General features: G+C 43.2%; 1 protein-coding gene across 4 annotated transcripts in view; it reads right to left on the bottom strand.

The window, feature by feature from the left end:
* Positions 1-3,571: 3,571 nt before the first annotated feature.
* plxnb1b (plexin b1b) overlaps positions 3,572-25,779 on the bottom strand; it is a 100,334-nt gene continuing 78,126 nt past the window's right edge. For 2 of the 4 annotated variants that reach the window (XM_063474886.1, XM_063474885.1), the window contains exons 8-37: positions 24,411-24,567; positions 22,784-22,892; positions 21,807-21,915; positions 20,445-21,347; positions 19,784-19,918; positions 19,586-19,708; positions 19,313-19,406; positions 19,035-19,201; positions 17,399-17,550; positions 17,194-17,296; positions 16,335-16,471; positions 16,012-16,188; positions 15,429-15,651; positions 15,095-15,337; positions 14,820-14,999; positions 14,579-14,727; positions 13,979-14,079; positions 13,526-13,743; positions 13,275-13,453; positions 13,108-13,174; positions 12,104-12,250; positions 11,822-11,987; positions 10,500-10,603; positions 10,315-10,399; positions 9,920-10,086; positions 9,508-9,668; positions 9,275-9,422; positions 9,118-9,182; positions 8,772-9,012; positions 3,572-6,804 (exon numbers count right to left, since the gene is read on the bottom strand). In XM_063474886.1, coding sequence (XP_063330956.1) covers positions 6,700-6,804; positions 8,772-9,012; positions 9,118-9,182; positions 9,275-9,422; positions 9,508-9,668; positions 9,920-10,086; positions 10,315-10,399; positions 10,500-10,603; positions 11,822-11,987; positions 12,104-12,250; positions 13,108-13,174; positions 13,275-13,453; positions 13,526-13,743; positions 13,979-14,079; positions 14,579-14,727; positions 14,820-14,999; positions 15,095-15,337; positions 15,429-15,651; positions 16,012-16,188; positions 16,335-16,471; positions 17,194-17,296; positions 17,399-17,550; positions 19,035-19,201; positions 19,313-19,406; positions 19,586-19,708; positions 19,784-19,918; positions 20,445-21,347; positions 21,807-21,915; positions 22,784-22,892; positions 24,411-24,567 — 5,115 coding nt within the window. In that variant the 3' untranslated portion in view covers positions 3,572-6,699. The remainder of the gene's footprint in view (positions 6,805-8,771; positions 9,013-9,117; positions 9,183-9,274; positions 9,423-9,507; positions 9,669-9,919; positions 10,087-10,314; positions 10,400-10,499; positions 10,604-11,821; positions 11,988-12,103; positions 12,251-13,107; positions 13,175-13,274; positions 13,454-13,525; positions 13,744-13,978; positions 14,080-14,578; positions 14,728-14,819; positions 15,000-15,094; positions 15,338-15,428; positions 15,652-16,011; positions 16,189-16,334; positions 16,472-17,193; positions 17,297-17,398; positions 17,551-19,034; positions 19,202-19,312; positions 19,407-19,585; positions 19,709-19,783; positions 19,919-20,444; positions 21,348-21,806; positions 21,916-22,783; positions 22,893-24,410; positions 24,568-25,779) is intronic. The other 2 variants (XM_063474887.1, XM_063474888.1) reach the window with 2 other exon arrangements.

Here is a 25,779-nt window from a genome sequence, read left to right on the forward strand (position 1 = left end):
CATCATCTAAAGTCAGTGCTTCCTAAATTCCATTGACATGTAGACTTTGTAACAAGGGGGGAATCTTACGCTGGATCTTGTTTACACAAATATTCCCAGTGTGTACCGAGCAAAGCCCTGCCCCCGCCTCGGATACTCAGACTACTTGTCTGTTATGCTAATTCTGGCATACAGACCGCTCATCAGACGCTGCAAATCGGTTCTGAGACGGGTGAGAACCTGGCCTACAGGAGCTCTTTCTGCTCTTCAGGACTGTTTTGAGTACACTGACTGGGACGTGTTCAGGGAGGCTGCAACAAATGGCGACCACACCTTGGAGGAGTACACATCTGTGACCAGCTACATCAGTAAGTGCATCGATGATGTCAAATGCTGTTCATAGACTTCAGTTCAGCATTCAACACAATCATTCCTCAGCACCTGATTGGAAAATTGAGCCTGCTGGGCCTGAACAGCAGTCCGGATTGGTAACAGCATCTCCAACACCACCACCACACTGAGCACTGGAGCCCCTCAGGGCTGTGTGCTCAGCCCACTGCTCTTCACTCTGCTGACTCACGACTCTGCATAAATGCACAGTTTAATCCACATCATCAAATTTGCTGATGACACGACTGTGGTGGGTCTCACCAGCAAGAATGAAGAGTCAGCATACGGAGAGGAGGTGCAACAGCTAACAGACTGGTGTAGAGTCGACAACCTGTCTTTGAACGTGGACTAAACAAAAGAGCTGATTGTAGAATTCAGGAGAGCACAGAAAGATCACTGTCCACTTAACATCGATGGATCCTCTGTGGAGGTTGTCAATCGCACCAAATTCCTTGGTGTCCACCTGGCGGAGAACCTCTCCTGGTCCTTCAACACCAGCTCCATAACTAAAAAGGCCCAACAGCATCTCTACTTCCTGTAGAAGCTGAGAAAAGCTCATCTCCCTCCATCCATTCTCACCACCTTCTACAGAGGGACTATCGAGAGCATCCTGAGCAGCTGCCTCTCTTCCCTCCATCACAGACACCGATCGCACCCACTGCATCTGCAAAGCCACCAGCGTTGTGGAGGACCCCACACACCCCTCACACACACACACACACACACACTCTTCACCCTGCTGCCTTCTGGCAAGAGGTACCGGAGCATTCGGGCCCTCACTGCCAGACTGTGAAACAGTTTCTTCCCCCAAGCCGTCAGACTCCTGAACACTCAGTGACTGGACTGACACACACACCTTCATACATCAAGTGACTTTTTGCACAGTGTTCAGTCTTTTGCACAACCCACTGTCATTGTTGCACTTTTCTATTGCACTGTCTTGTGTCTTTATCGTTCTGTTCTGTCTGGTGTTGCACTTGATGTAGTCCTGTGTTGATTGTCTGTTATGTCATATGTAGCACCATGGTTGAGGAGGACTGTTGTCTCGCTTCACTGTGTACTGTATCACTGCACATGGCTGAAATAAAGCCACTTGACTTGATCATGACTATAACAACTATAATAATTTGACTTCATCTTTGCTTAATAGTATCTGTAAATCAGCTCTTTGTAACTTTAGTGACTGTTTTCCCAATACATCTACATCCAGTTCCTTCCACACCTACATGAGCAGGAAATAAACACTTACACCCTTACTGTACAACATTTGCAAATTGGAATATATTTCATATGTAGCATCTAGTCTGCATTGTTTACCTGGTCTAATAGGTGCTAATAAATTATCTGATCTAACAACTATATTCTTTTGACTCTTCTATTCAACCCATGGTGAACCTAACATCATGTCCACCAGGTCTACTGTACACTAATAGATTATCTAGCCTATAAGCTACAGAACCACAGTCAAGATCTCATTCAGGGCCAGTAACTGTTTTTCACTGACTGGCCAGATGCACACCAAGAACAACCTGATAAACAGTGCAAAAGATTGTTGATCTTATGTTTGGTTTTAATTTGATCTATTTAAGGTCTCCAAGTCAGCTTTCCATCAAATACACTACATGGAAATTGAACAATATGAACTTTCTCAAATGTTTGCCCATATAGGGTTGAGGAGAGTGGTTTATCTCATTTAGAGAATTACTTGACTCTTTATTACAGACAATATTAATCCCCATTCATATGATGATTGTTATTCTACATTTATTGCTGTCTGCATTTTTTTGTATATGATTAAGATTATGACCACTGATTCAGAGTGCTCCATGGCATGCGTACAAAGAATTCCCTATTCCCTGCTCTTCATTTTATTAAATAACAGTGGACTACATATGCCTGTGGTGTATATGATTTAGAATAGTTACTGCTCTGACCTCTGTTTCTCCAAACAGAAAAATAACCACCCAATTGTACAGTCTACCCCTTTGTTTACCCTACTTAGGCATAAAACAGTAATTCTACCTCTATAGAATCCAACTTGGGGGTGGGGGGGGGGGGGAAGTCAAGGGTGAAGTCAACAGAGATGCTGGGTCTGCAACAAGGCACTCAAATGATACACAGCACCAAAAAGACAAAACAGAGGGAGATTCACAAACAAATATACAAGACCCAGGAGACACCCGCCGTCCACGGCATCCAAGGGAGCTGAAGATCCGAGGCCACGCGTCCCGATGACAACCATGCGTCTAACCCAGCTGAGGGAAGAGGGAGGGCCCGGAGGGAGACCTCGGCCTTTTATATGGAATCAGGGGCATCGCAAAGGGGAGAAAAGTGATGACGATTCTAACAGTATAACTGTTAGTTTTTTGCTTTTTAACGAAAATTGTTAACCTTCAAGATTTGGTTTGGTCCAGGTTACCCACTCCTGGCTGATGCTGAGTGCGAGAGACTGTAGAATGGCTCAGTTAAAAGCCAAGTCTGACTATTCCAAAAAAACCAACCAAACAAACAAACAAACAAAAACCCACAGGTGCCAATTAAACTCATAGCAAAGTCCACATGAAAGAAACTGCTCGACTTTCCTAGTATTAGTTAGCTTACTTCATTTCTAGCAGAAAACAACATGTTTGAGTTATTTTAGCCAACATGTAATCGGTGCAGGCAGACCCTTTCTTTCTACACAATACTAATATTGTAATAATAGTGATAATCCATTATCATTATAACCCACATAAACAGCATTTCTGGACAAGTGTGTATTGCTCTGCATATATTTTGCCTGTGACTGCTGCAGGTGACAGAGCTTTCAGTAAGCTAAACCCATCACTTGACTGGAGGCCTCTACAATGATACTCCCACCTCCTTTCATGTTCTTGACTTGGTTAGACGTTGTGAAATTGCTTAACTATGGAAATAATTCTGTCATCATACATTTGAGGTCATCTGTTGCATTCCAGGCCTCTTGGTGTTGCTGAGCTACTCAGTTCATTTGTTCTTTATAAGAATATACTAGACCCACGTCACCCCTACTTGTGGCCCGTATATCGATGTGAAAAAATATACTGCAATTTGGCCCTTGAAGTTATTTGGCCCTCTTTGTTGCAGGGCTATGTTAGCTGGTAGCACAGCTGTTTTTAAGTCCTAACATGCCCGAGAGAGCTCATAGTGGTAGGTTTTTGAAATCAAGGAAAAAAGACAGCTTTCAGAATACTTTATTTCATTTGTGAGAATGTTCACCTTCTCTTATTAAACAGGTTAAATCACTACAGCTGCATCTTTAATCAGTATGTACAAAGATATTAACACACAAAATAAGAAACATCCTAAACCTGCTCCTTGCAGAGCCTGCTCTACATTGCCAAATTTATACAGCCTAGATTCCCCCCAATGGTTCTTTGTTCATCACTGAGCTCTCAGCTCAAGATGAACAAACTCCATGTGTTTGTAAAAGTCATTATTACCCGTGTTATGTAATGTTGTAACAAATGGCCTATATTCTGACACACTGACCCTGGTAATTACACACTTCGGGCTCAAACTGATAAATCTTCATTTGAGTGGAGGGTGGGTAGAAAAAGTCTTTTCTACTGTCACCTTTTTTTGGGACTGGGTACTAGCATACTTCAGTAGTAGATACTCTAATTTACAACTTGTAGTACTTTGTGTATTAAAACATTAAACAACATCAGATCTGAGAAAACAAAAATCAAGTGCACTTTATAAAATATGCATGTAGACTACTCAAACTCTGTTATATCGTTTCTATAGTTGTGTCAAAATCTGTTTCCCCATTGATTTCCAATCCTACAATCACCTGAAACTAAACAAATTCCCACATAAAGAGCTGCTGTAAATATTAAAGGAGAAAGAGAGTTCAACACAAAAACCAGCATCAAAAAATATGTCCAACCATACCCAGCCCAGCTAAGCTACAAGCAACATCTACTGAGCCTGGAGTAGTATGATCACGTTGATCAAATGCCACACACAACTGCAGGACCATAAACTCTATATAGAAAGATAGATGCAGTCACTGGGCCATGGTGACTGCCTTTAAGTGCAAACCATTGATGCCAATACAAATGCAAACTGTATATAAAAGATGGACGTAGCCACTGGGGCTGCAAAATGAAGCCAATGGCATATGTCTCTTAAACCTATATTTTTTCTAATGGCCAGCAGGAGTTGACTGCTCTGGGTGCAAAAACACATCCAGTTGTATAAGAGTCTGAGAAAACACTTTCCTGGTGATGCCGTGGGCTCGTTTCAGGTCCAATTGAATAAAAAAAGTTGAAGTTCATGAATCATTAGCCGATGAGCATATAGTGCTCCTAAGTGCACCAATCAAATCCAGCCCCTTGGTAAAAAAAAAAAAAAAAGAAAGAAAGAAAAAGAAAAAAAGATGGTGAAAGTAAAAAAAAAATGCTCAACTTGAGCTTTACAAAGCCAGAGGTGACGACACATCTTTTATATACAGGATATGGCTACAAACCATCTCTGTCTACAGACTCCCTTTCAAAAAACATCAACTATTATTTGGTTGTCATGTATCGGTGTGTACAGGATACAGTTTCCAATGCCAGCAATGATGTTTGTACCTTCTTTGTATCAGTTCTTTTTTAGTTTGCTTTGTTAATCAAGCAGTTAAATATTTCCAGCTAGTAACTAGGCATCCAGCCTTTTTTGAAATCCACAAACAGCCACTTCCAGCTTCAAAGAGGCAACAACCTTATGACAAACTCAAGGCCTCAGGTTGTCAGTCTACCATCATCCATCTTTTACAAGGTCTATGTGGAACACACGAAACACTGTCCAGTTAGAGAACTGCACACAAAAAAAAAAAACATACCAGGAGTGTGATCTATACAATGTCCAAAGTCTAAAAAGGAATGTTAAAATGTACAAAATATAAAAAAAACCTATAAAAACTGTGGTTCACACGACACTGCACTTTAACATTTTGAAGGTCTGTCTTTTAAACAGAGGGACTTTTCGCTTTCCTATTGACTTTCCAGTGACTTGTACACTAGAGACACATCCACACAAATATGAATAAAATCAAGAAACAAAAATGGTAAGTCATGTGAGGTTTAAGTACCTTTAAAAAAACACTTTCTGCTTCCAATCTCTCACATGGGTAAAGAATTAACAAACAAGAATTTGTGTGTGTGTGTGTTTACAGCAGTCCAGTGCGTGTGTGCGGTGCTGCAGTACTGGTAGATGGACCTGCCTGAAAGGTATACATGAGTGTTTTTGCTGGGTTGACTAATGTTGGATTGCTGGGGCTGATAACCATATATCAGCTTATGTTCCTACAGTACGGTATAGTTGGATTGCTAAGGGGGAAAAAAATTGGGTCATTGTTTTTTTAACCTTCCAGCAAAGTATTTCTCACACTAGTTAGCAACTAAGTGTGAATCTGCAGCACCGTCTCCTCGGCTGTGCTGCTGCTCTGTTTAAAAAAAAATAAAAAATCGTATTACAAATCACACAACATTTACATCAATACAGACAAATGTGTAACAGGCCAAGGTAAACTAAGCAGTAATTAGGCAGCTTCTACCAATGAAAATAAGAGCAGTTGATGAAAGACGGCAGGCTGAGGTAGAGCGTGGCAGCGACTTTAAAATGTTGCTTTGAGCAGTGACTACAAGTTCTAAAATGTGAAAAACATAACCTTAAAATTCAGGTCTCTCTTTTCAAAATACTCTTCATTCTTAGATCCAAAATATAAGAACCAGTTACTTCACCACTTTGTACTAGAAACATAAAACGTGGCAATACACGATGCAGTTTAACAGCCACGAGAATATGGACAACCACATGCACGCACACTCACACATCTATATATAAAGCACCAGACACACACCAAGAAATAACCATACAGCAGCAAAGTACACAAGGCATAAGAGGTACCGCTTCATAAAACGGACTCCACAGTGATGGAAGATTCCTACTTTCAGTCTGCAGACCTGGCTGTCCACCAGCTTTGCTGTACCTTTTGACTATCTGTAGAGATAAAACACACACTGCTACCAAGTGAGCAGAGTGACAGCGGGTCAGACTGACTTTTTTAATAAAAGTATCCACTGAGCTTTTCAATGTCCTGCACTACAGGAAGCTCACAGTGTCCGCACTGTAAAGCACTGTCAGCAGTCACCAAAACACAAAGGCTGCTGGGATGTGAGCTCTAATTTAAACAACAAAAAACATCCTCCTCAAGAGTCCATCTTCCCCTCTGTCCGTTAAAGTTAACTGCCAGCGTGCCCGAGCTGTTTACTGTAACAGTGGCAGGTGTTACTGCAGTACAGCTGACACATTTCTCCTCCATCATAAGTCAGTGACTTTATTCTCCACAGCAGCAGCAATCTGCTGCAGTCTATAGCCGAGTTGCATCTTCTGGGCCGTGGCGTCCTCCTCCAGCGCCGTGATGATCTGATGGCAAAATAATGAAGAGGAAGAAAGACTGAGAATATAGAAATGACAAACATTAGCCGTTTCTCAGTGAAGATATTCTGTCATATCCATACGTTTTGGGGCAGTAATTTTGCCTGTGCGCACCACCGCAGTGAATTTGAACTCAAACAAACAAGATGTGACTGAAGTTTAGACTTTAGTTTTAATTCAGGGAGTTTAGCAAGACAATTTGTTTGAGTACATTTTCATAGGCTCTAAAGTAACATTGACAATTTTTCTCATCTATGAGAGAGACTGCAAACACTTCAGGAATGGCCAAATCAACAATTTGGTCCATTATTAAAAAGGAAGGCTCTGGCCAGCTTAGCACAACCAAAACACCTGGTAGACTTGACTAAATCCCCTAAAAAGCAGGTTCTTCAGATAAAGGCCAAAAAGAATCAGAAGTGGCTGTTCTAATTCAATTCAATTTTTTAAATTTTATTTATGCAGTGCCAAATCACAACAACGGTCGTCTCAAGGCGCTTTATATTTTAAGGTAGACCCTACAATAATACATACAAAGAAAAGCCCAACAATCATATGACTCCCTATGAGCAAGCACTTTGGCGACAGCGGGAAGGAAAAACTCCCTTTGAGCCAAAAGCTCAGACTCCTCTCCGTTTCTAACACTTTTCCCACATTGCTTTTGTCCCCTGAATTAGTGCTTTTAACAGCAGTTTGGAGTAAGGCCTATAGTTGCTGCTGTTAATTAGCCTCAACCTTCTACACTCAGCCACTTTATTGGGTGCACCTTGTTAACACTAGGCCCTCTTTGCCCTGAGAACTGCTTTCATTGTTCCCAGCACAGATCCACCACGGTGCAGGAAACCTTTCTCAGAGATTTGGCTGGACTTGTTGTCAGAGCCATCTTGTCTCTCATTCCACTACATCCCAAAGATGCTCTATTGGACTGAGGTCTGCTAACTGTGGTGAGTACACTGAACTCACGGTCATATTCAAGAAACCAGTTTAAATGATGTGAGCTTTGGGATATGGTGCATTATCTTGCTGAAAACAGCCATCAGAAGATGTGTCACAAACAGATGGAAATGGTAGATTTTGTCATTTTGCACCACCATTGCAAGCCTGAACATTGAAAGATGTTAACCGCTGACCACCAAACTGTGACCCTAACTTGTTGGTGGAAGTTGCAGCAGAAATCAATACACATCACACCAGGCAGTGTTTTTTGTCATTGTCCAATTTTGTTGAGCTCATTTCCTGTTCTTAGCTGACAGGACTGGCACCATGTGTGTTGGTTCTGCTTCAGTATCCAACATGTTCTGTAATAAAGCAATGCTCTGCTGCTGTCTGAGCTGCTGTGTCCTTCCGGTCAGTTCAAAGCTAAGGTGATCAAAGCAGGGTATAATCCCCTTAAGAACTGTCGCTCACTGGGTAATTTCTTCTTTCAAACCATTCTCTGTAAACCCTAAAAAAAAAAAAAAAAATGGTTGTGTGGAAAGATCACAGCAGATCAACAATTTCCGAAATACTCTGGCACCAACCACCAGCAACCGTGCCACATCTAAAGTTACTTGAGTCACCTTTGAAATTCAGCAGCTTGCCCATGCCCACATGTCTAAACACAGCATCAGCCATGTGATTGGCTGGTTAGATATGAACCTTGATCCGTTCACATCCCACAAAAAAGAAGCTGCTGAAACTAAGCAAGGGGAGCATTATTGCTTGGATGAAACGGAGCTCTGGAGTGAATCAGAGGCTCTTTTGTAATGAACATAATTGATTACTTCAGAAAAAGAACTGAATTTTATCGATGAAAAGACTTTTCAGAATTTTATGAAAATTATCTTGATTAATTAAGAGGAAAAAAGCTGATTTTTTTTTATTGTATTAAATGTGTTTCGCATTGTTAGACAGTCTCCACATTGTTGCATCATGGTGTACTGTTCCACCTCTAGTGGTTGAAAAGAGTAGAAACACACCTGGTCGTAGTATTTATTGATGTACTTGTAGAGCTCGTGCAGTGCCACCAGGTAGTTCAGTTCTCCCGAATAGTTCTGAAACACAAGGCATTGAAGTGAACGGCCACACTGTGTGTGTGTGTGTGTGTGTGTGTGTGTGTGTGTGTGTGCTGTGGCTGCACTCACCCTGGACAGTTCAGCTAGAGCAGAGTTCATCTCCTGGTCACTGGCTGAGATGGTCTGCCTGATGTCAGCATAGTACCTGCAATAACCATCACTGTAATCAACCTCAAACGTACAACTGATAAAATACGTTTATTTCACAAACACCTGTTCAGTGTTGTCTGAGCTGCTTAAGCAATCCAACCTTTCCACCATCTGTTTGTAGCGGGGGATATCTCTGGCATACAGCAACTTGTTGATGGGCGAATCCTGTTCAAAAAGAAGAAGAACGACAAATGACATTCAAAGACACAAGAGTAACAGGAGGCTGCTGGAAAACTCGCGTTTGCAAACGTACTAACCCGGCCCAGCTTGTGCTCTGCAATCGTGCACGAGTCCATGAAGGTCTGGGCGATCACAGAGAGCACAGCATCCACGTGGTCAGATGCCTGGATGTCGAAGATAAACTGGGCATTCTTCACAATATTGATCCAGAAACGTAGAGGGAGACTGGAGAAACAGTACCGACAGTATTATACATGACAGAGTCCCACTATCGTCTGCCAGCAGCAGTCTCTATCAGACTATCGTCTACCTGTTGGTCTTCCAAATATGGATGGTCTCTGAGTCAGAGATTCCATGTTGTGCTGCCTGCTCATCCAACAGGTCGAAGAAGTACTTGACGGCGAGCGGGACAGGACGGCTCGTGCTCAGGATCACCGTGAAAAGATCGTCCACAAACTTCTGCAACGTCCCCTGACAAACACAGTAAAGTTCACATTACAGCATAAGAAAGTGAAAGTGTCAGCACTCTGCTCTTGTCTAGCTAAAAGAATATATGTGTGTGTCTGTTTAACTTTGTAACGTTGTAGCTTACAAATTAGGAGAACAGCTGTGTGTAGTTTAAAAAACAGACTGATTTTTAGAAAGTGTGGTACTCCTGTACTCCTCATCTCCTTCCTACAGTCTCTACTCAATGGAACTAGACCCAGATGTGTGTGTTGTACCTTCATGGACAGCAGGCGGGTCAGGTAGATCTCAGGGATAGCCTTGGCCCTCTCTCTCTCCCTCAGGCTGCCTCTGCGGTGTTTGGGCAACTCGGGCTCCTCGCTGGCCTTTACCAGATGCCACAGCCTCACTCCACCTTCATCTGCATCCTCCAGCATTGGCGTCTCTGCACACACACAGGTTTGATGCTTGCCTGTGACTCGCTCTCTGGTTTTGCTACTTTTGATTTCCTCCATCTGTCACTTCATGTTCCACATAAACACTCACACAATTTGAAGAAATGAGTAGGGAAATGATCGAATCGTTTTTACTGTCAGTGTAACAGTCAAATAAAGTCTAATGAAAGATGAACTGGCTGAAAAGTTGATTTATCTTTTATTTTAAACAAACTCACTCTCTCCTGCTATGTAGTCATGGTTGTCATGGTGAATGTGTTTGGTATGACGAGGGACCAGTGCCACCGTCGCGCCATCTGGGACCTAGGGAGGAACACAAACAGCCATTGGTGTCGGCCGTGTCCTATTCCAGGCTATGAAACAGTATAGTTTGCTTTGTAAAGCATTCAGTGATAACTCTGACCTTGTAATGCTGAAGCGTGTTAAGGCGTTTCCAGTTACCCTGAACCACAGATGTCAAGTCCTCGTCTGACAGGATGAGATGACCGGCAACGCCCGACCTCCACTCTGCATGACAGAAGGCAGACGCACATCAGCACAGTGTTTGTGGGACATGCTCATCTTAGCAAACTCGAGTGACTTAACGATGTTTACAAATTCATTCAGGTGCTCCCATCATCAGCTCAGGCTGATGTTATCACACAGGTACTGACAGTGCTGTAAAATTTAAATTTACCACGTGGGCTGTTTTTCTCTCATCTTTGAGGAAAATGTTCACAGACTGAGCAGTCAGTGAGCTTGGTTTGGATTTGTTTTTGTCACGCTGTAGGGGGCGCTATAGGGCAACAAATATGAAAAGAAGGAACACAAAGGAAAGCTAATTCATGAGCGCCGCACTTATACAGCGCCAAATCACAACAGTCGCCTAAAGGCACTTTATATTGTAAGGCAGACCCTACAATAATACATACAGAGAAAAACCCAACAATCATATGGCAGTCAAGGTCCGACCGATGTTTTCCGCATCTTTCATGCTCTCATGCCCCTAAACCCCAGTCTCTGACAGCCTGGTCCACAGAAGCAAGAGATGTTTATTCTTGTAACACTTTTCACGTACATAAGTCAAAAAGTGCACAGTTATTAAAACATGGTTAAGATCATAGTAAGAATCAAACGACAGGCGTTCAATAAATTAAACATACCTGTCACAACCCTCAGAGGTGTCAGGCACCACAGCCAAAGCTGAAGCCATCACACAAGTTTACTTGTGAGACACATTTGTGAATGACCTCCCTGGTTCAGTTATTTCCTTTATTGCGATGAACTCGTCCTTACAGCTCTGTGACTTCAGTTGGCTCGATGAAGCTGCACACCTGACTTCCCACGTCTGCTCCCAGTTTATGACTATATTTCTGCTGGTGTTTTAATGCAAGTGAAGCCCTCTCTTTATAGCAGTCAGTGAAACGTCCTGCCTTTTTCCCCATTTTGTTTTATTGCTTTATTTAATTTGGAGCTATTCTGGTTGATCATACTGTACTTTCTACTTATCCTGTGGAACTAAGCTCTCTCCTCTTCACTCATTTTACGTCGCTCAGCTAATTTGTTTGGTTATATTTTATCGAGCTGTTCCTTTATTTTATAAAGGTCATGTTTACTCTTTTAGATTTCCCAACTTATGGGTAAACTAAAAGAGAGATCATAAAGAGACATAAGTACCAGATTCCTCGAGGCTGACACGAGGTGCATCAGTTTTCTGGTGTGTCACGCAGTGTGTGTGGTTCTCACCCAAGTCCAGCGAGTCGGCGTGCGGCCGGTGTGAGAAGGATGTGCCTTTGTACACCTGATCCAGTAGCTTCTCTTTCACCTGGGTAATGGTGTCGCAGTCCAGTACTTTGGAGGGCACAGGCTGGGTCTCATTGACCCCTCCACCCTGCACCAACACATTCAGTGTCTGCAGGGAAAAGAAGAGTGAAAGGAGGGGAAGATAATTAAAGAAAAATACAACCTCCGTGGGAATTTTTCATTAGAGCCAAAATGGTTATTTATTTAAGTCTAGACTCCCCTCACCAGGGTTTTGTACTCTACGTCCTCTCGCAGCAGGCGGTTGTCGTTCAGGGTGTACTTTGCTTTGCCAGTAACAGCATCCACCGGTCCTTTATCTACCTGGTGCTTTATGGCCCTGAACAGCATGTACAGAGGCTCCCCCGCTGAGTCCTACACACACACACACACACACACACACACACACACACACACAAATAATTAACACACTGCAATGCACCAATTCTTACACAGTGCTTCTCTACACACTTCATGTGTTAAAGAAATGTTCTGCTAAGTCAAACCTTGAGGAAAACCTGAGCTTCATATTTTCAGATTGGTGGAGCAGGTCACCTATGAATCAGGAGGTTGGTGGTTCTACATGCTACATTAGATAGAAAGCACGTAGGTGGAGAAATAAGTGCTTCTATGTATGAGTGTAAACGGGTGAGGCATAAAGGAGTAGAAAAGCACTATATAAGAATCAGTGCATGTACTAGAAATGTTTCCACTCTACTGGAGTGACTGGAAGGATTTTCATTCCCCTCTGTGTTTTGACATGTCAGTACTGGAAACTGCTATTTAAAAGTTACTGCTGTGTTCAGCAGTGTGGGTAAATTTTTCTATTTACATGTTATACGATATCTAGTTGAGTCATTGGTGCAAATGTCAGCTTTATGCACTGAAATCCTTAACGCAACACAACATGCTCTGAGGGCTCTCTGAATAAACAAGTGCAAATATGTACTTTTCTATGAATGGTGTGATCACAAAAACAATAAATTAAGTATGTTTTTTGGGGGGGGTTTTGCTGTGGGAAATTAAAGAGTTTGCGCACTGACTTTAATAAACAAAAAGGACAGAGGTTTAGTGGCTGCTTTTTGGAGCTTGGTCCTAATTTCAAAGTCATTATATTCCACTTTAAAATGCCCCCAAGTAAAATCTCAAAGTCTTAAAATGTTTTATATCCCAATATTATTTAAAAAGACTTATCCCTACTACTGTGCATCACTGCTTTTATGTTGACTCACCCTGAGGAAAGCATAGAGGCAGATAGACATCCAGTTGGTCAGCAGCTTCTCCACCACAGTCTCTGTTCTGCAGAGAATCACACACACGTGCAGCAGCATTGCACAGCTTCTGAAGATGCTAAAGACTGAATCTATGAGCAGCATCTGATCACTGTGGCTCCTCTTACCTTCGTAACATCAGTTTGGGGTTCTTGGCCACGTACTGCTCCACCAGGTCATTCAAGAGTGTCTTAAGGATGTCTGTGAAATACTCCAGCTTGCCATGAAGCGCCACCGTCAGCAGCGAAGCCACGTAGGCTCGGTCTCTGGGGGAGAAGGTCCGCTGGCTCTCCAGAGTATGGATGAACTGAGAAGAAAAGAGGAGATGAATCCTCGCTCTGCAAAGCTTCATTTTAGCTGTGATTGTGATAGCGACTACCTTGGTGAGGAACAGCTTGCTGTTGAGCAGGTTGGAAAGCTGCACCAGGCCCTGCTCCACCGTCTGCCGCCGACACTCCTGAACATCCAGGTCTCGTCTCAGAGGAGACTCTCGGTGGCCGGGGAAGAAAATGCGCTCGGCATACATACGGTAGTCCAGGAAGGGGATGCCCGAGCCGACCAGGTCACTGGACATATCCATCATCTCCGTCATCAAGTCTGGATCAAAGTGATTAAGAACACAAAGGTCAGAGGCTGCTGCTACAGGCCAGTGCCAGGAGGCATGAGCTTGTAAATAGCAGCTGGCAGAATAAAATAATCTGGGGGTTCTCTGCTCTCAGCCTATCGCAACGATAGAGGTGAAGAAAACTGATGAAACATGGGAAAAAGGCCCTCCTATCTCCCGTCTTCATTCATATAGCCGCCGCTCTCTTTTTTCCTCATAATGCTGTACCTGTGAACTCTTTCTTGCAGCGGTCCCTCACACTGGTCTCCAGGTTCTCCAGTTGGATCTGAACCTTCTTATAGTCCCTAAGAGCCTGCTTACTCTTCCTCCTAACAGACGGGAAGAAGGTTTTACATACGATTAGTGGAAATCCAGTCAAATTGTGTAAGAAAATGATTCTGTGGACAGGTGTGTTTCAAATTCAGATTAGCAGTATCTGTAATTCATTCAGTTCATTTTATTGGCTATCTGCTACAGAATTCTGGCTCAGCTGTAGGGGATTAAATAATTATTTCACTCAGTGACATATAAATCAATTTATAACTTTCATGTAACATATTCGGGTATTCTGGGTTTTTGCCTTTATTTGATAGGACGGAGGAAAGTGGGGAGAGAGAAAGAGCAGATCCAGGGTCAGACTCAAACCTGGGCGTGTGAACTGAGCCTTGAGACATGATTGCATGTCCAAGTGGGTGACCTAAACTGGGACCCAGTACTGCTCATTTCTTTATGTGTGAGCAAACATGAATTCAGCAGGTAGAGAACCACTGTAGCACTCATCTGCACACTAAACACACAAAAACACAGACTCTCAGTCCACCCACTGACCTGTAAATAAGCACAATTATGAGCACAATGAGGACCACTATGGAGGCTCCAACTCCAACTCCAATCTGAGCCTCTAGTGGGAAGGTGGACAGGCTCAGGTTGTCATACTGAACCTTGCCAAGATAAAAGTTCAGGTTGCCCATTTGGACCTGAAATACATGTTAAATAAAAAAGTGAGGCGCTTTCAAACTTGAGTGGCCCATCAGGCGCTCACACGGTGGTGACACTCTCATATTCTCACAGTGAATTCGGGGAGATTGTCAGAGCCCTCTCGCTTCTTGCCGTTTGGTCCTGGTGCAGGCTGCTGTGGTGGTGGCTCACAGTACAGATGGTTGCTGGTCAGGGTTTTCACAGCACATACACCTTCTCCAATCAACACCACCACCTCCTCTTTAGTGATGGCTAGGTCCAGGTGTTCCCCCTGAGAACAGGCAATAAGACATAAGAGATATATGTTATGTCTGCTTATTTTGTCAGTAAATAAATAAACTAAAACATCGCTGCCTCTCCTCTCACCTCCAGCTGGATGAAGCTGCCTGGGTTATAGCGATATGCCTTAAGAGGGTCCTGTTGGTTCAGGGGTTGCAGGGTGGGGTTAGGCTCATAGCTGAATGGCTCAGAGTTCAAACTGCTGAAGTCAAAGCGCAGATTGTCTAGCAAGAACTCCACTGTGACCTGTGACCACCAGATGGTGGAGTCCACCATTGGAGAGCGGCACAGGATGAGGGAGGAGGAGTTTACCTCACAGCGCTCAACGAACTGATAAGAAAGGCAGATTTGGGTCATTTGGGTTAAAAGGTGTGAAAGATCACTCGAATGAACTGCTCTGTGCTGAGCAGCACGCACTGACCTGTTTGACGGAGCAGAATTGGTCTCCGGGACAGACGGGGTCAGGAACCATCCTAACCGACCTTCCCAGGGTTTTCTTCCATTGCTCTCCTTTGCTCCTCTTCCTCCGACGTTTTCTCTTCTTGTTTTGGCCGACCGACTGGAAGCGGGAGAGAGTCACCACCATTCGGGGCTCCTGCACCACATCCATGTTGGATCCAGACAGCTTGATCAGTCGACCGCCACTGTAACAATCCAATCAACCAGAGTAGGTTAAAATGTTGTGATGCACGCTCAATCACCCAAGTAAGGAAATCCCAAAAAGGTGATTCTGTTTAACTGGACGCAGCAAATTGTCATGTTGATCAATGGTCAAGGAACTGACCTCACAGCTCATTGTTCATTCAGTGGTGCTAGTTTCAGTCATTGTGCAAATGTACTGTTTATAAGGTTGCAGTGCAGTCAGTTACAACCCGCAGCCAGCTGAGACTGAAGAAGTCACTTGGATGAAAACGCTACGTCCAAATGAACAGAATCAACTTTTTAGAGCTTCAGAGGTAAGAATACGTTTTGAAGGCTGAATATGTGAGGGCTTTCAGACTTACTGCAGGAAGCTCTTGGCTGGTTCGGCACGGGTGATGTTGGGGTTGTTGGTGTAGTGGTAGGCGGGGCTGCTGAGGTGACGCTGGATGCTGCCGTAATGCAGGGTGATCTGGTGGTCTCCTGTTTTATTACTGCTCCCTGTCACACACTGAACACTGTCACTCTGCACCTCTGATACACTGAGGGGGGAACAAAGAAATGATGAGATCCTAAGGTGACACGAGGAGGTCAAAGGTCAGTCTGACCTTACAACCTTAAATGAAGAAAAACAGTAGCACTGACTTTGCATTAACCACAAACAGGCCATTATACACGTGTGCCTTACATGTTACAGGGGACGTCCCCGACAGTGATGGTAAGGTCAGCGGGGCGACCTGTTAGAAGGTTTTGGCCAGTGATATTCAGGGATGTTCCCCCCGCCTTGGGGCCCCTTTCAGGTGACACTCCCTTCACAACTGGGCTCTAAGAAGAAGGAGAGAGCAGCTGTATTTCACAGTGTAACACAGCTGTTTACTTCTTGTTGCATATTAAGAAAGTCTGTCGATAGTGAGAAACAAGGACTTTTGGACTGGCTTGTGTCCTTTCCCAGTTTGCCAAATCCAAGAACTTATTCTTACACTTGGATCCTCTCAGCCTTATTCTCAATAAGACAGAGATCCAAGGAAATATATGGAAAGAAATTCCAGTGTTTATGTTAAACGATTATTTAATATAGGGAGATGTATTTACACAGATTTATTTAAAAATGTGGACTTGTTGAGAAATGTTTGTGATTACGTTTCTGTTACTGATCGTGTGGTTAAAAGCAATTCATCTTAAATGGTTTAAGAAACTTGGCAAAGATTTCTTGTTTCTTAGATGTGTGACTTCTATATTGCATGAATTATATTGTTAAAGAATGCAGCTCACATTATGTTATTATGGATATGTGGACCAAAGTGATGAGAACAAACAGAAATAATAGCAGATGTTCTCTGCTTCAAACACCTCCAGTGTTAGAACCACAATTTCATTATTTTATAAACAATTAATAAATAGAAAGAATATTTTACTAAACTTTCACATCTAAAAGTCACATTTTTCTCCCAGCATTGTAGGTTTTAGTGTCCTTTGATGCAACAAAAATGCCAAGTTTCACAGACAGGTCAACAAAAGCTAACTGACTCTACCTGAATTTAATATACCTGGTAGCTGAATTTCTGGCTGGAGAGGCCAAATTCTCCTCCATTCACTCTCACAGACACATAGTCCGTCTTTAATCCGCTGGCTTTGGTCATGCACACAATTCTGGAAGACCAACATTGCTCTTCAGAAAACCAAGTCATGTTTATGTAGTTCTCTGATCAGTACAAAAAGAGTCTATGAGAAACAACAGTAGTGCATGCATACCTAGAGGAGACCTCATACAGGTTGGAAATCACTGTGCAGGGCACGCCAGCTACTAACACAGAGTGGAGGATGTCTTCAGCCTTCTGACCCAGGTTGGAGCCGGAGATGGTCAACATGGTGCCTCCTTCCAACAGGCCAGAGAGTGGCTCAACCTGATTGGAGGCAGGAATAAAAAAATCCAAACAACCTTTCTAGTTTTTGACCAATGCAAAAGCATTCACAAAAGAAAAAACAGAGGTCTAACCAAGTACTTTATTACAATAAATTCAAAGCAAGTGGTGAAACCACAAATGCAAACACATTTTTTTAACCCTGTAAGACCCAGCCCATCAAAAAATGTACCCATCAGAAAATTCTGATTATTTGGAACTGAGATGTTTATTAACCCTTATAACAAAATCCACAAACGTTTTTTGCTATATCATGTTGTGAATGATATATTTTTATTATATATTTATTATACATTTTTGTATCACATTTGATACATTGGGAGTTTTTGGCAACTTTTTGTTAACAACAATGTTAATTTTAGACAAAAAAAAGTTTTGTCCATAACATTTTGAAATTATGGCAAGTATTGATCACATTGATGAGATAGAAGTCTCAGAAACTCATGTATCAAATATGATACGAAGGGCATTATAGGGTTAAATTCAGTGCAACTTACACTTTCTGAGGGCATTATTATCACTGACGTTTAACACAAAGAAATACTGATCAACCAAAAACTTTTTCAGAGCTGGACTAACAGTATGATTTCCCTCAGAACCTTAAAGTGAGCGATAGCTGTGTCACAATCTTTAACAGCTAATTTGGTCTAATTCATTTTCCAAAATATAAACAGATGTAAACTCTCTATATCTTGCTTCTTGTTAAAGTTAACATCTGCTCACAGGAATAAAGGCTTAAATCCTCTCCTTATCTCCTGTACATATACTGCTTCACTGTTTCAAAGTCTGAAATAACGTGGTCAGTCTGTGTCCAAGTAACCCCTGTGAGCCAAAAGCTCAAAAGAAAGCTTATTTTGAAGGCATAAAATCAGAATTGTGTTTGTACATTTAGCACTCAGATCATTGAGAAGCTTTATTTAAAGAGGATCTGTTGTTTTTCCTCATTTTCTATCAAACATACTGTTCTAGTTTTTACTTTTTTCTACTCTTGCCTCTGTATGATGTTAAAGAGAAGGGATATCGTCAATTTTGTTTTCCCACTTCCGACAGACAGCTCTGGCTGTGAGCAAAGAAGAGCGTTCCACCTGCTGTTCAAACTTGTGCTTGTGAGGGGCAGCCAATCAGTGGCAAGTTGGTCTAAAGCTTAAACAGATGAAGTGATGAGCTGCACCAAGACCTAGTGTAAGATAAGGATGTATTATATCTTCGAATAATGACTCCACTAGAACACAAATGGTCTCCAGTATTATAATATCTTCCACTGTCTCAAACCCATAAGTATATCAACAACATGTTCCATCTAACTGGTGATGGCTGATCATTATTTTTCTTGTAATTTTGGGACAATAAGTAGTAAGTGAGAGTAATAAGAAGCAAAAGTGAAAACTTGACAATAAAGCCTCCAATTATGATTCTAAGCAGTTCAAATATAAATCCCACTGCACTGTATTATTTCCCAAACTCACAGAGTGTATGACGGGAGCAGGGCACGTCTGCTGCACAGGTTCACTGCAGGAGTTTGAAAACAGGCAGCTGGCCTGGGGACCACCACACCACGCACAGCCGTATTTTGGGTCTGCTGTGTGGCAACGGCTGCAGTCAGATCGACCCACAGAGCAGTTGTACAGAGTCACTGAAAGCACAGTAGACAAAGAGGAGCAGCAGACAGTTAACATGTGCTCATAATGAAAACGTTAACAGCAATATGTTTAAAGCACAACAAACAAACTTAATAGGACCTTACCATAGAGATCACGAGAAGTGTCTACATGGAAGGTGTCCCTCCTCTTCACATACACCAATGCATTATACTCCTGCACTGGAGCAGAGTATGTGTACTGGACACAAGAAAAAGGTTCCATTTTTTTAAGGCAACATTAAAAATAATTATTAATCATCAGTTACACTCCAGACAAGCACTGCTTTACAAACACCTGCCCAGGATATTTAATATTTATTTAATACTGAAGGTAGCAATTTTATGAAGGTAGTAGTCCCTTTATAAACAACATCAGACCTGGTGTAGCTGACATGTGATGTCAAAGCTTGATGGGTTCATGTCATCTGGCTCCACGTAGGCGTCTACCACCACCGTCTGCCCTTCAATAACCAACACACACTCGTAGTCCAGCTCTGCATCCTGAACACACAAACACTGCATGAAAGAGTACACTTGGCAGGCAGCTAACAGGCTCAATGCTGTTGTGTGCTGTACCTGATACAGATGGAGGTTATGGGCCAGTAAAGTGATCTTTCTCTCTACTCTGACAGGGAGCAGTGATGAACCCTGGACCTTCTCAACACACGGACAAGCTGAGGAACCCCAGCTGACATACGAGCCCTCGTCCCCCTGTAGGAGAACAGATCACACGTGTTTATATTCACATACACGCAACATTTACACCGAGGTGGATCGAACAAACCACTTAATATATTCATTCTTGTTCAGGGTCAGTTTTTACTTTCCCACAAGGGATTGCAATTGATTTCAGTCAGATGTAGGGAATCATGTGGGGATGTCGGGATGGGGGCGTGCTCAAGGTGGTGAAGATTTTTGTATAGAGATAATGCAATGAAAGAGAGAGAGAGTCTGGAAAAAGGAAAGGTGAAGATATTTAGATAAAAGAACAACTGCTGCAACTCAGGAGCAGCCGGGTTTCTTGAAGTCAGTCTGTGCAGTGAAAGGATACAGATTCCAGGTGTGAGACGGAAGAGGAAATGCAGGGAAAGAATGAGAGACTAGGGAATCAGTTGTGAGCTTTGTTCCTATAGTAGGACTCCAGTCAGAAGCTGGAAGCACAGGGAGGGTGCTCACCCTTTCCAAGAAGAAGAAGAAGAAGTAGAAGCAGGAGGAGGATTGAGGCGGCTGAACTCACCGGGAGGAAGCCATCAGCTGAATCATACTGGTAGTCCAGCTCTGAGTCAGTATTCAGCAACTGGGGAGGGTAGGACTGGGACATGCGGTCAACCTCCCCATCACCCGAGAGCACGGTGGCAGCTGAAAATGTAGCCGTGTCATTTTCTGCCTGGACAGCACCCTCAGTGTAGTTTTCTGCTTCCTTTGGCCAGAGGGGCACCTCAGAATCAGCAGTTGGGCTTCCTGCCTCAGTGTGCAAGTCTTGCAGTGGTACCAGTGTGGGTGTCTGGGTCAAGTCCAAGTAAAGGGAAGGCTCAGAATCAGCCGGTTCACCCATATGGAAAAGTGTGGGCGGGGGAAAGCCAGGCACCACCATGGTGGGAGCCTCTGCCAGGGTCAGCGCTTCTTTGGCTGCCTGCCGCTCGCTGGGGGGTAAGGCCGTCACCACCTCCGGTGGCGAGGAGTCTGGGATCATCAGAGGCACGACAGGGTCCAGGTCCCCACTAAGACCATCGGCCACGGTGACGGGCATCAGCTCTGCCGTGGCCATCGTGACACTCTGTGTAGCTACAGCATCTTCCAAGTCACTGTGTGTGACAGTCTCAGAGGCTTCACTCTCTTCTTCTTCTCTGGTGGTGACCTCCAGGCCTGGAGAGGTGCTGGGTGGTAGAGTGGGAGGCTGAGGGGGCAGGGTAGTGCCCGGGTGGGTTGGCTCATGGCTGGTACTGGTGTGTGAAAGAGTAGGCGTTGTTAACTCCTTAGTGGTAGCTATGGTGATGGGGGCTGCGGTTGTTGTTGTTGTCGTCGTCGTGGCAGTAGTTGGTGTGGTAGGAGGAGTTGTGGGGGTAGCTGTTGTGGTAGTGGTGGCTGTGACGACTTTTATAGTTTTGGTTGTAGGAGGAGAGGAGGTAGGTAGTTTAAACTGGGGGAGGAGGAGGAGGAAAAGACATGAGGAGAGGGTGAGGCAGAAGGAAAAAATAAAAAGGAAAAAAGACAGATCACGTGATCTGCTGTTAATGTGGCTCATGACACCTGAAAGACAGTGATTTGTGTTAGCAGCACTGATTTTAACCCAGCCATGTTAAAATGCCTCTGGGCAACTGTTTTGAAGTGTTATAAAAAAACAAAACAAAAAACAACTAATTTCAGTTGGTTTTACTGCCCACAACCTCTAAAAAGTTGTACCAAATCCACTCGTGCAAAGTGTAATGACAGTGCAACTATTCTTCAGTTCAAAACTCCACAGGAAACCTTCATCAAAGAGAAGAATGCACATCTTTGGCTTATGGGTGATGAACTGACTGATGAATGCAAATGAAGCTCCAGTTTAAACTGGTGATCAGTCTACAATGCCTGCATGTGACATCACGCTGCAGCTTACGTGTTGGTTGTAGATGATTACTCCCTCCTCACAGGTGGGCTTGTGGGTACATGCATGCTGGTGGACACACCAGTTACAGCCCCATCGGCTTAAAACACAACCGCGGCATCTGCACACAGACAGGATAGAAATTGCATTAGCGACTGTACAAGCCTCTGTTCAAGATGAGAGGTAAACAGTGACGCAGGTTTAGGAGCTATGAGATGAACGGCTCTAATAGAAGCAGATCTAACTGCTGTAAGTCTCACAGATTAATCAGCACGCACCAATCGGAGTGTGTGCATGTAATTTATGACAACACAGGTTATTTTCAACTCCTAAATACAATGAAAGTGTTATTTGGGATTTACACAACACTACAATCATTATAAGCCATATTTAGTCACACAGGATGTACATGCTACTTCAAGTCTGGAAATTTATTCAAGTTTTAAAGATTTTAAATTTCTTTTATGTACAAACTGAAACTCAGTACAATCTCCGACTGTCATTCTATTGTTTTTTGGCTTCATGTGAAGCCATTCCCAACTTGTGTCTTTCATTATATGTCTTTCATAATGCAGCTGGCATTATGAGCCGCTGCTCATAATGCCAGCTGCATTATTCTGATATCTGATTGTTGTAGTTACTCTGTTGTTCTGACTGGTCATTTCTACCTGCATGACTCAATAATTTCAATAAAACTTGCCAATTGCCAAGTAAGCGAGCCTTACTTGGCAATTTCTAAAATCCAGGGTCACAAGTTTGAACAGGAGAATTAAAAAGAGGACAGTGAGTGGGCGGAAATACAGACACACATATAATGATGAAGGGCACAAGGTGAACTGATGGAGGGACAAAGAGTGACCTGGGTACTAAACAGAAAAGTACAGACTCTGATGGTGAGTGAGACTTGATTAAAGGGTCTGCAGCGAACAGCACAGATCAGGAGGAGACAGACAGAGAGCACAGCTGATAAATCATCGGCGATAACTCACGGCTGGCTGCCAGACAGCTGCTTAACAGCTGTGCAGTCGTAGAAGGTGAAATCCCTTGCCGTGACCGTGACGTTGCCAAAACGTAGAGACAAGGTGACTGTGACAAAATCTGACAAGAAAACACAGATAGGAGCACAGCCTGAGGAAAGAGAACATAACAAGTTTCTGCACAGAGCGCAGCGCTGAGGGAGCAGAGTAAGAAAAATATTTGGTCAGGCTTACCGTCTCTGATCCACCGAGTCTCGAGAACGAGCTACACAAGTCGAGGGAACATAGAGGCCTAATGAAACCCATGTGCACCCTCCATCCTCAACTTAGAGAGGGGAGACAAACACAGCAGCTTCCCTACAAATGTTCAGTTTGATGGATGTTTAAAATGGGGAGCAGTTGTGTACCACATCCATCTCCTCATAAAGAGCAGAAACTGTGATCAAAAGGACTCAAAGTCCTGACCTGAGCCGTTTCCTTAAACTAGTACAGAGTCTGTTTGGGGAGCTAGAGAGAAAAAAACCCAGTTTGTGTCACCATTCAATAAACTGTGTTTAATATACCTACTGAGATGTGTGTTCAAAGGCTTCCTTTAGAACTGCCCATCCAAATTACATACAGTAAGTGAGGGAATGAACTTATTTGGTTCAGCTTTGGAAAGGCAAAAACAAAATTAGCTAATTAACCAGAAAAAAACAATAGACCATCTGAGACAATAAATTAAGGGAGAGTCACAGACAGAACCTTCTGTAGGGCCTGTTTGAGGGAGACTTGGCTGTAGGCTTGCAGATTTTCATGTTGTTAGGATACTTGTTGTGATGAGGACACAGCAACTTTCAGCCAAAATAAGAACTGATCATGAAAAAAATGTTAAACTCTGTCACGTTTGAAGTGGCTCCGATGAACAGCTGTTGAGAGAGACCAAGAATGGACATACGGAGGTTTCTTTGATCACTAGTAGCAACACTGCCACAGACTCCAAACACTCGATTAAACCGATGTTGTGCCACAGCTCCTAGTTCAGTCTCTTGCAGTTTGAGGCTAATACACAATATTTATGGAGCAATTATCAGTGAATTTACAACAAAAATGTCAGAATATAACTGTAACCCGACTGATTCCTCTTGAGCCCTACACCCTGAGAACAACAACAAACTGCAAGTTTCAGGAATGCAGACATGGGAACCACACTCTACGTGAGAGTTTCTCTCATAATATGAATGTTTGGGTGAATGTGTTCTCTACAGAGGCTTCGGGTTTTCTTTTTTATTTACAGTCTCCTCATTACCACTGACTTACAAGCAGCCCTCACTGCACCAGACAGTCACCAAATCAGGAAACACAAAGCACGTATTTCAAAGCGAGCAGTCCGTGGATGAAACCGGTTTATGCTTTCAAATACAGATTACTCCCTGCTGTGTAAGATGGCCTAGAGAAAATGGATTTGGTTAGCCATTTTTTTCTAGGCCATTCACTGACATAATAATTGAACTGTAAATGGCATGTCTGGTCTGGTCATGCAAATCCTGCAGGGTGCAGGCAAATCCTCCAATCACAAAGTTGAAACATGCAAACGAGTGAATAAACTCCAACAGCATCAGATCTGCAGGGAAACCCCCCTCCAAAAGAAAACACTCACCTTGTCCTCGAAAAACCAAAGGCACCCTGCTGGTGTCGGGAGAACGGCAGGTGACCCCGGTCTCTGTGATGGTAGCAGGAGTGTGGCTGTCCTGGAAGTAGCAAGAGTACGACTCCCCGTTTTCTAACACTGGAAGTCTTGGGATGGACAGAGACACCTGAGAGAAAACAAAACTGTCATGAGCTACTGACAGAATGTGGGACAGACCTGCGCCGTTTCAGGGTACAGTGAAGGTCATGCTGAGCGTAAGCGATGAAGCTGTCTGAACACATAAATCCTATCTGCTCGTTTGTAAACGTCCATGTGGAATAATTAGATTTGAAAACCAAATTGCACTTCCCCGCTGATGGAGCATGAATCATACTGACAAAGGTTTGGTTTTATGTTTGGCTCCAGCTGCTGTGTGTTGCTTATTCAAGTAATGTTTCTGCTCCTGTAGTACCGGGCGTCTCAAGGACAGGCAAAATTAATTAGATACTGTAACAATAATGGATATCCCATGAATAGACCTCCATCATAAATATAAAGAGGAGCTGCTAACTAAAACAAACCTCCTGTAAACCAATATATTTCTGTCAGTTCATCCCAGAGCTAATCAGTATGAGCTGATAGAGTCAGTTTTACCACACTGCGCTGCACTCTTGTGTCACATGAACATAGCATGTACAGAGCTGGTCCTTAGGATTGATTCTCAGAGTTTGAATCCATGGCCTGCCAGAACTTGTTGAATTTGGTTATTTTTTGTTATCCACTGGATCAGTGGGCTTTTTTCAGCTTGTGGATTCTTTAGGCACTTGTATCTCACAGAGTAGAAATGCTACACGAGGAGCCTGTTACAAAACTAGCTCCCTAATTGGTCAGTATTAAAAGGTGTACCATGTGTGAGCTGCCAGAAGAGAAAATGATCCTCACTGCCACTACTGTAGCTGTCAGGGCTATCACACTACCAGCTATAGGTACATTTAACTCATGCAGTTCCATGTTACAATATTATTATTACATTAGTTATAAATAGTTACATTTCCATTTATATCCTCTAGAACTAGAAATCATTTAGAGCCAGGCAAACACAGGCTGATGGGAGAAACCACAGTGTGGATGTGTCTGTGTTTCTGTTCCCATCTTTCACGCAGATATTGTGCTATACTAGGACATGACAGGACACAAGCCAGTCACTATCTCTTCTTGATACCCTCACACTTAAACCCACTTACATCGTACCCCCATGCCCAGGTACACCAAATCTAGCAGCTCAGCTGATAAGGGATAACTTTGGAGTGTTTTGGTATGTGAGGAGACTATTATTACAGCCAGAGTAGGGATATCTACAGATTCTGTCATAAAGATTTTCTTCAGAGAAACTTCTAGG

The sequence above is a fragment of the Pelmatolapia mariae genome, linkage group LG5 (genome assembly GCF_036321145.2).
Source record: "Pelmatolapia mariae isolate MD_Pm_ZW linkage group LG5, Pm_UMD_F_2, whole genome shotgun sequence".
NCBI lineage: Eukaryota > Metazoa > Chordata > Actinopteri > Cichliformes > Cichlidae > Pelmatolapia > Pelmatolapia mariae.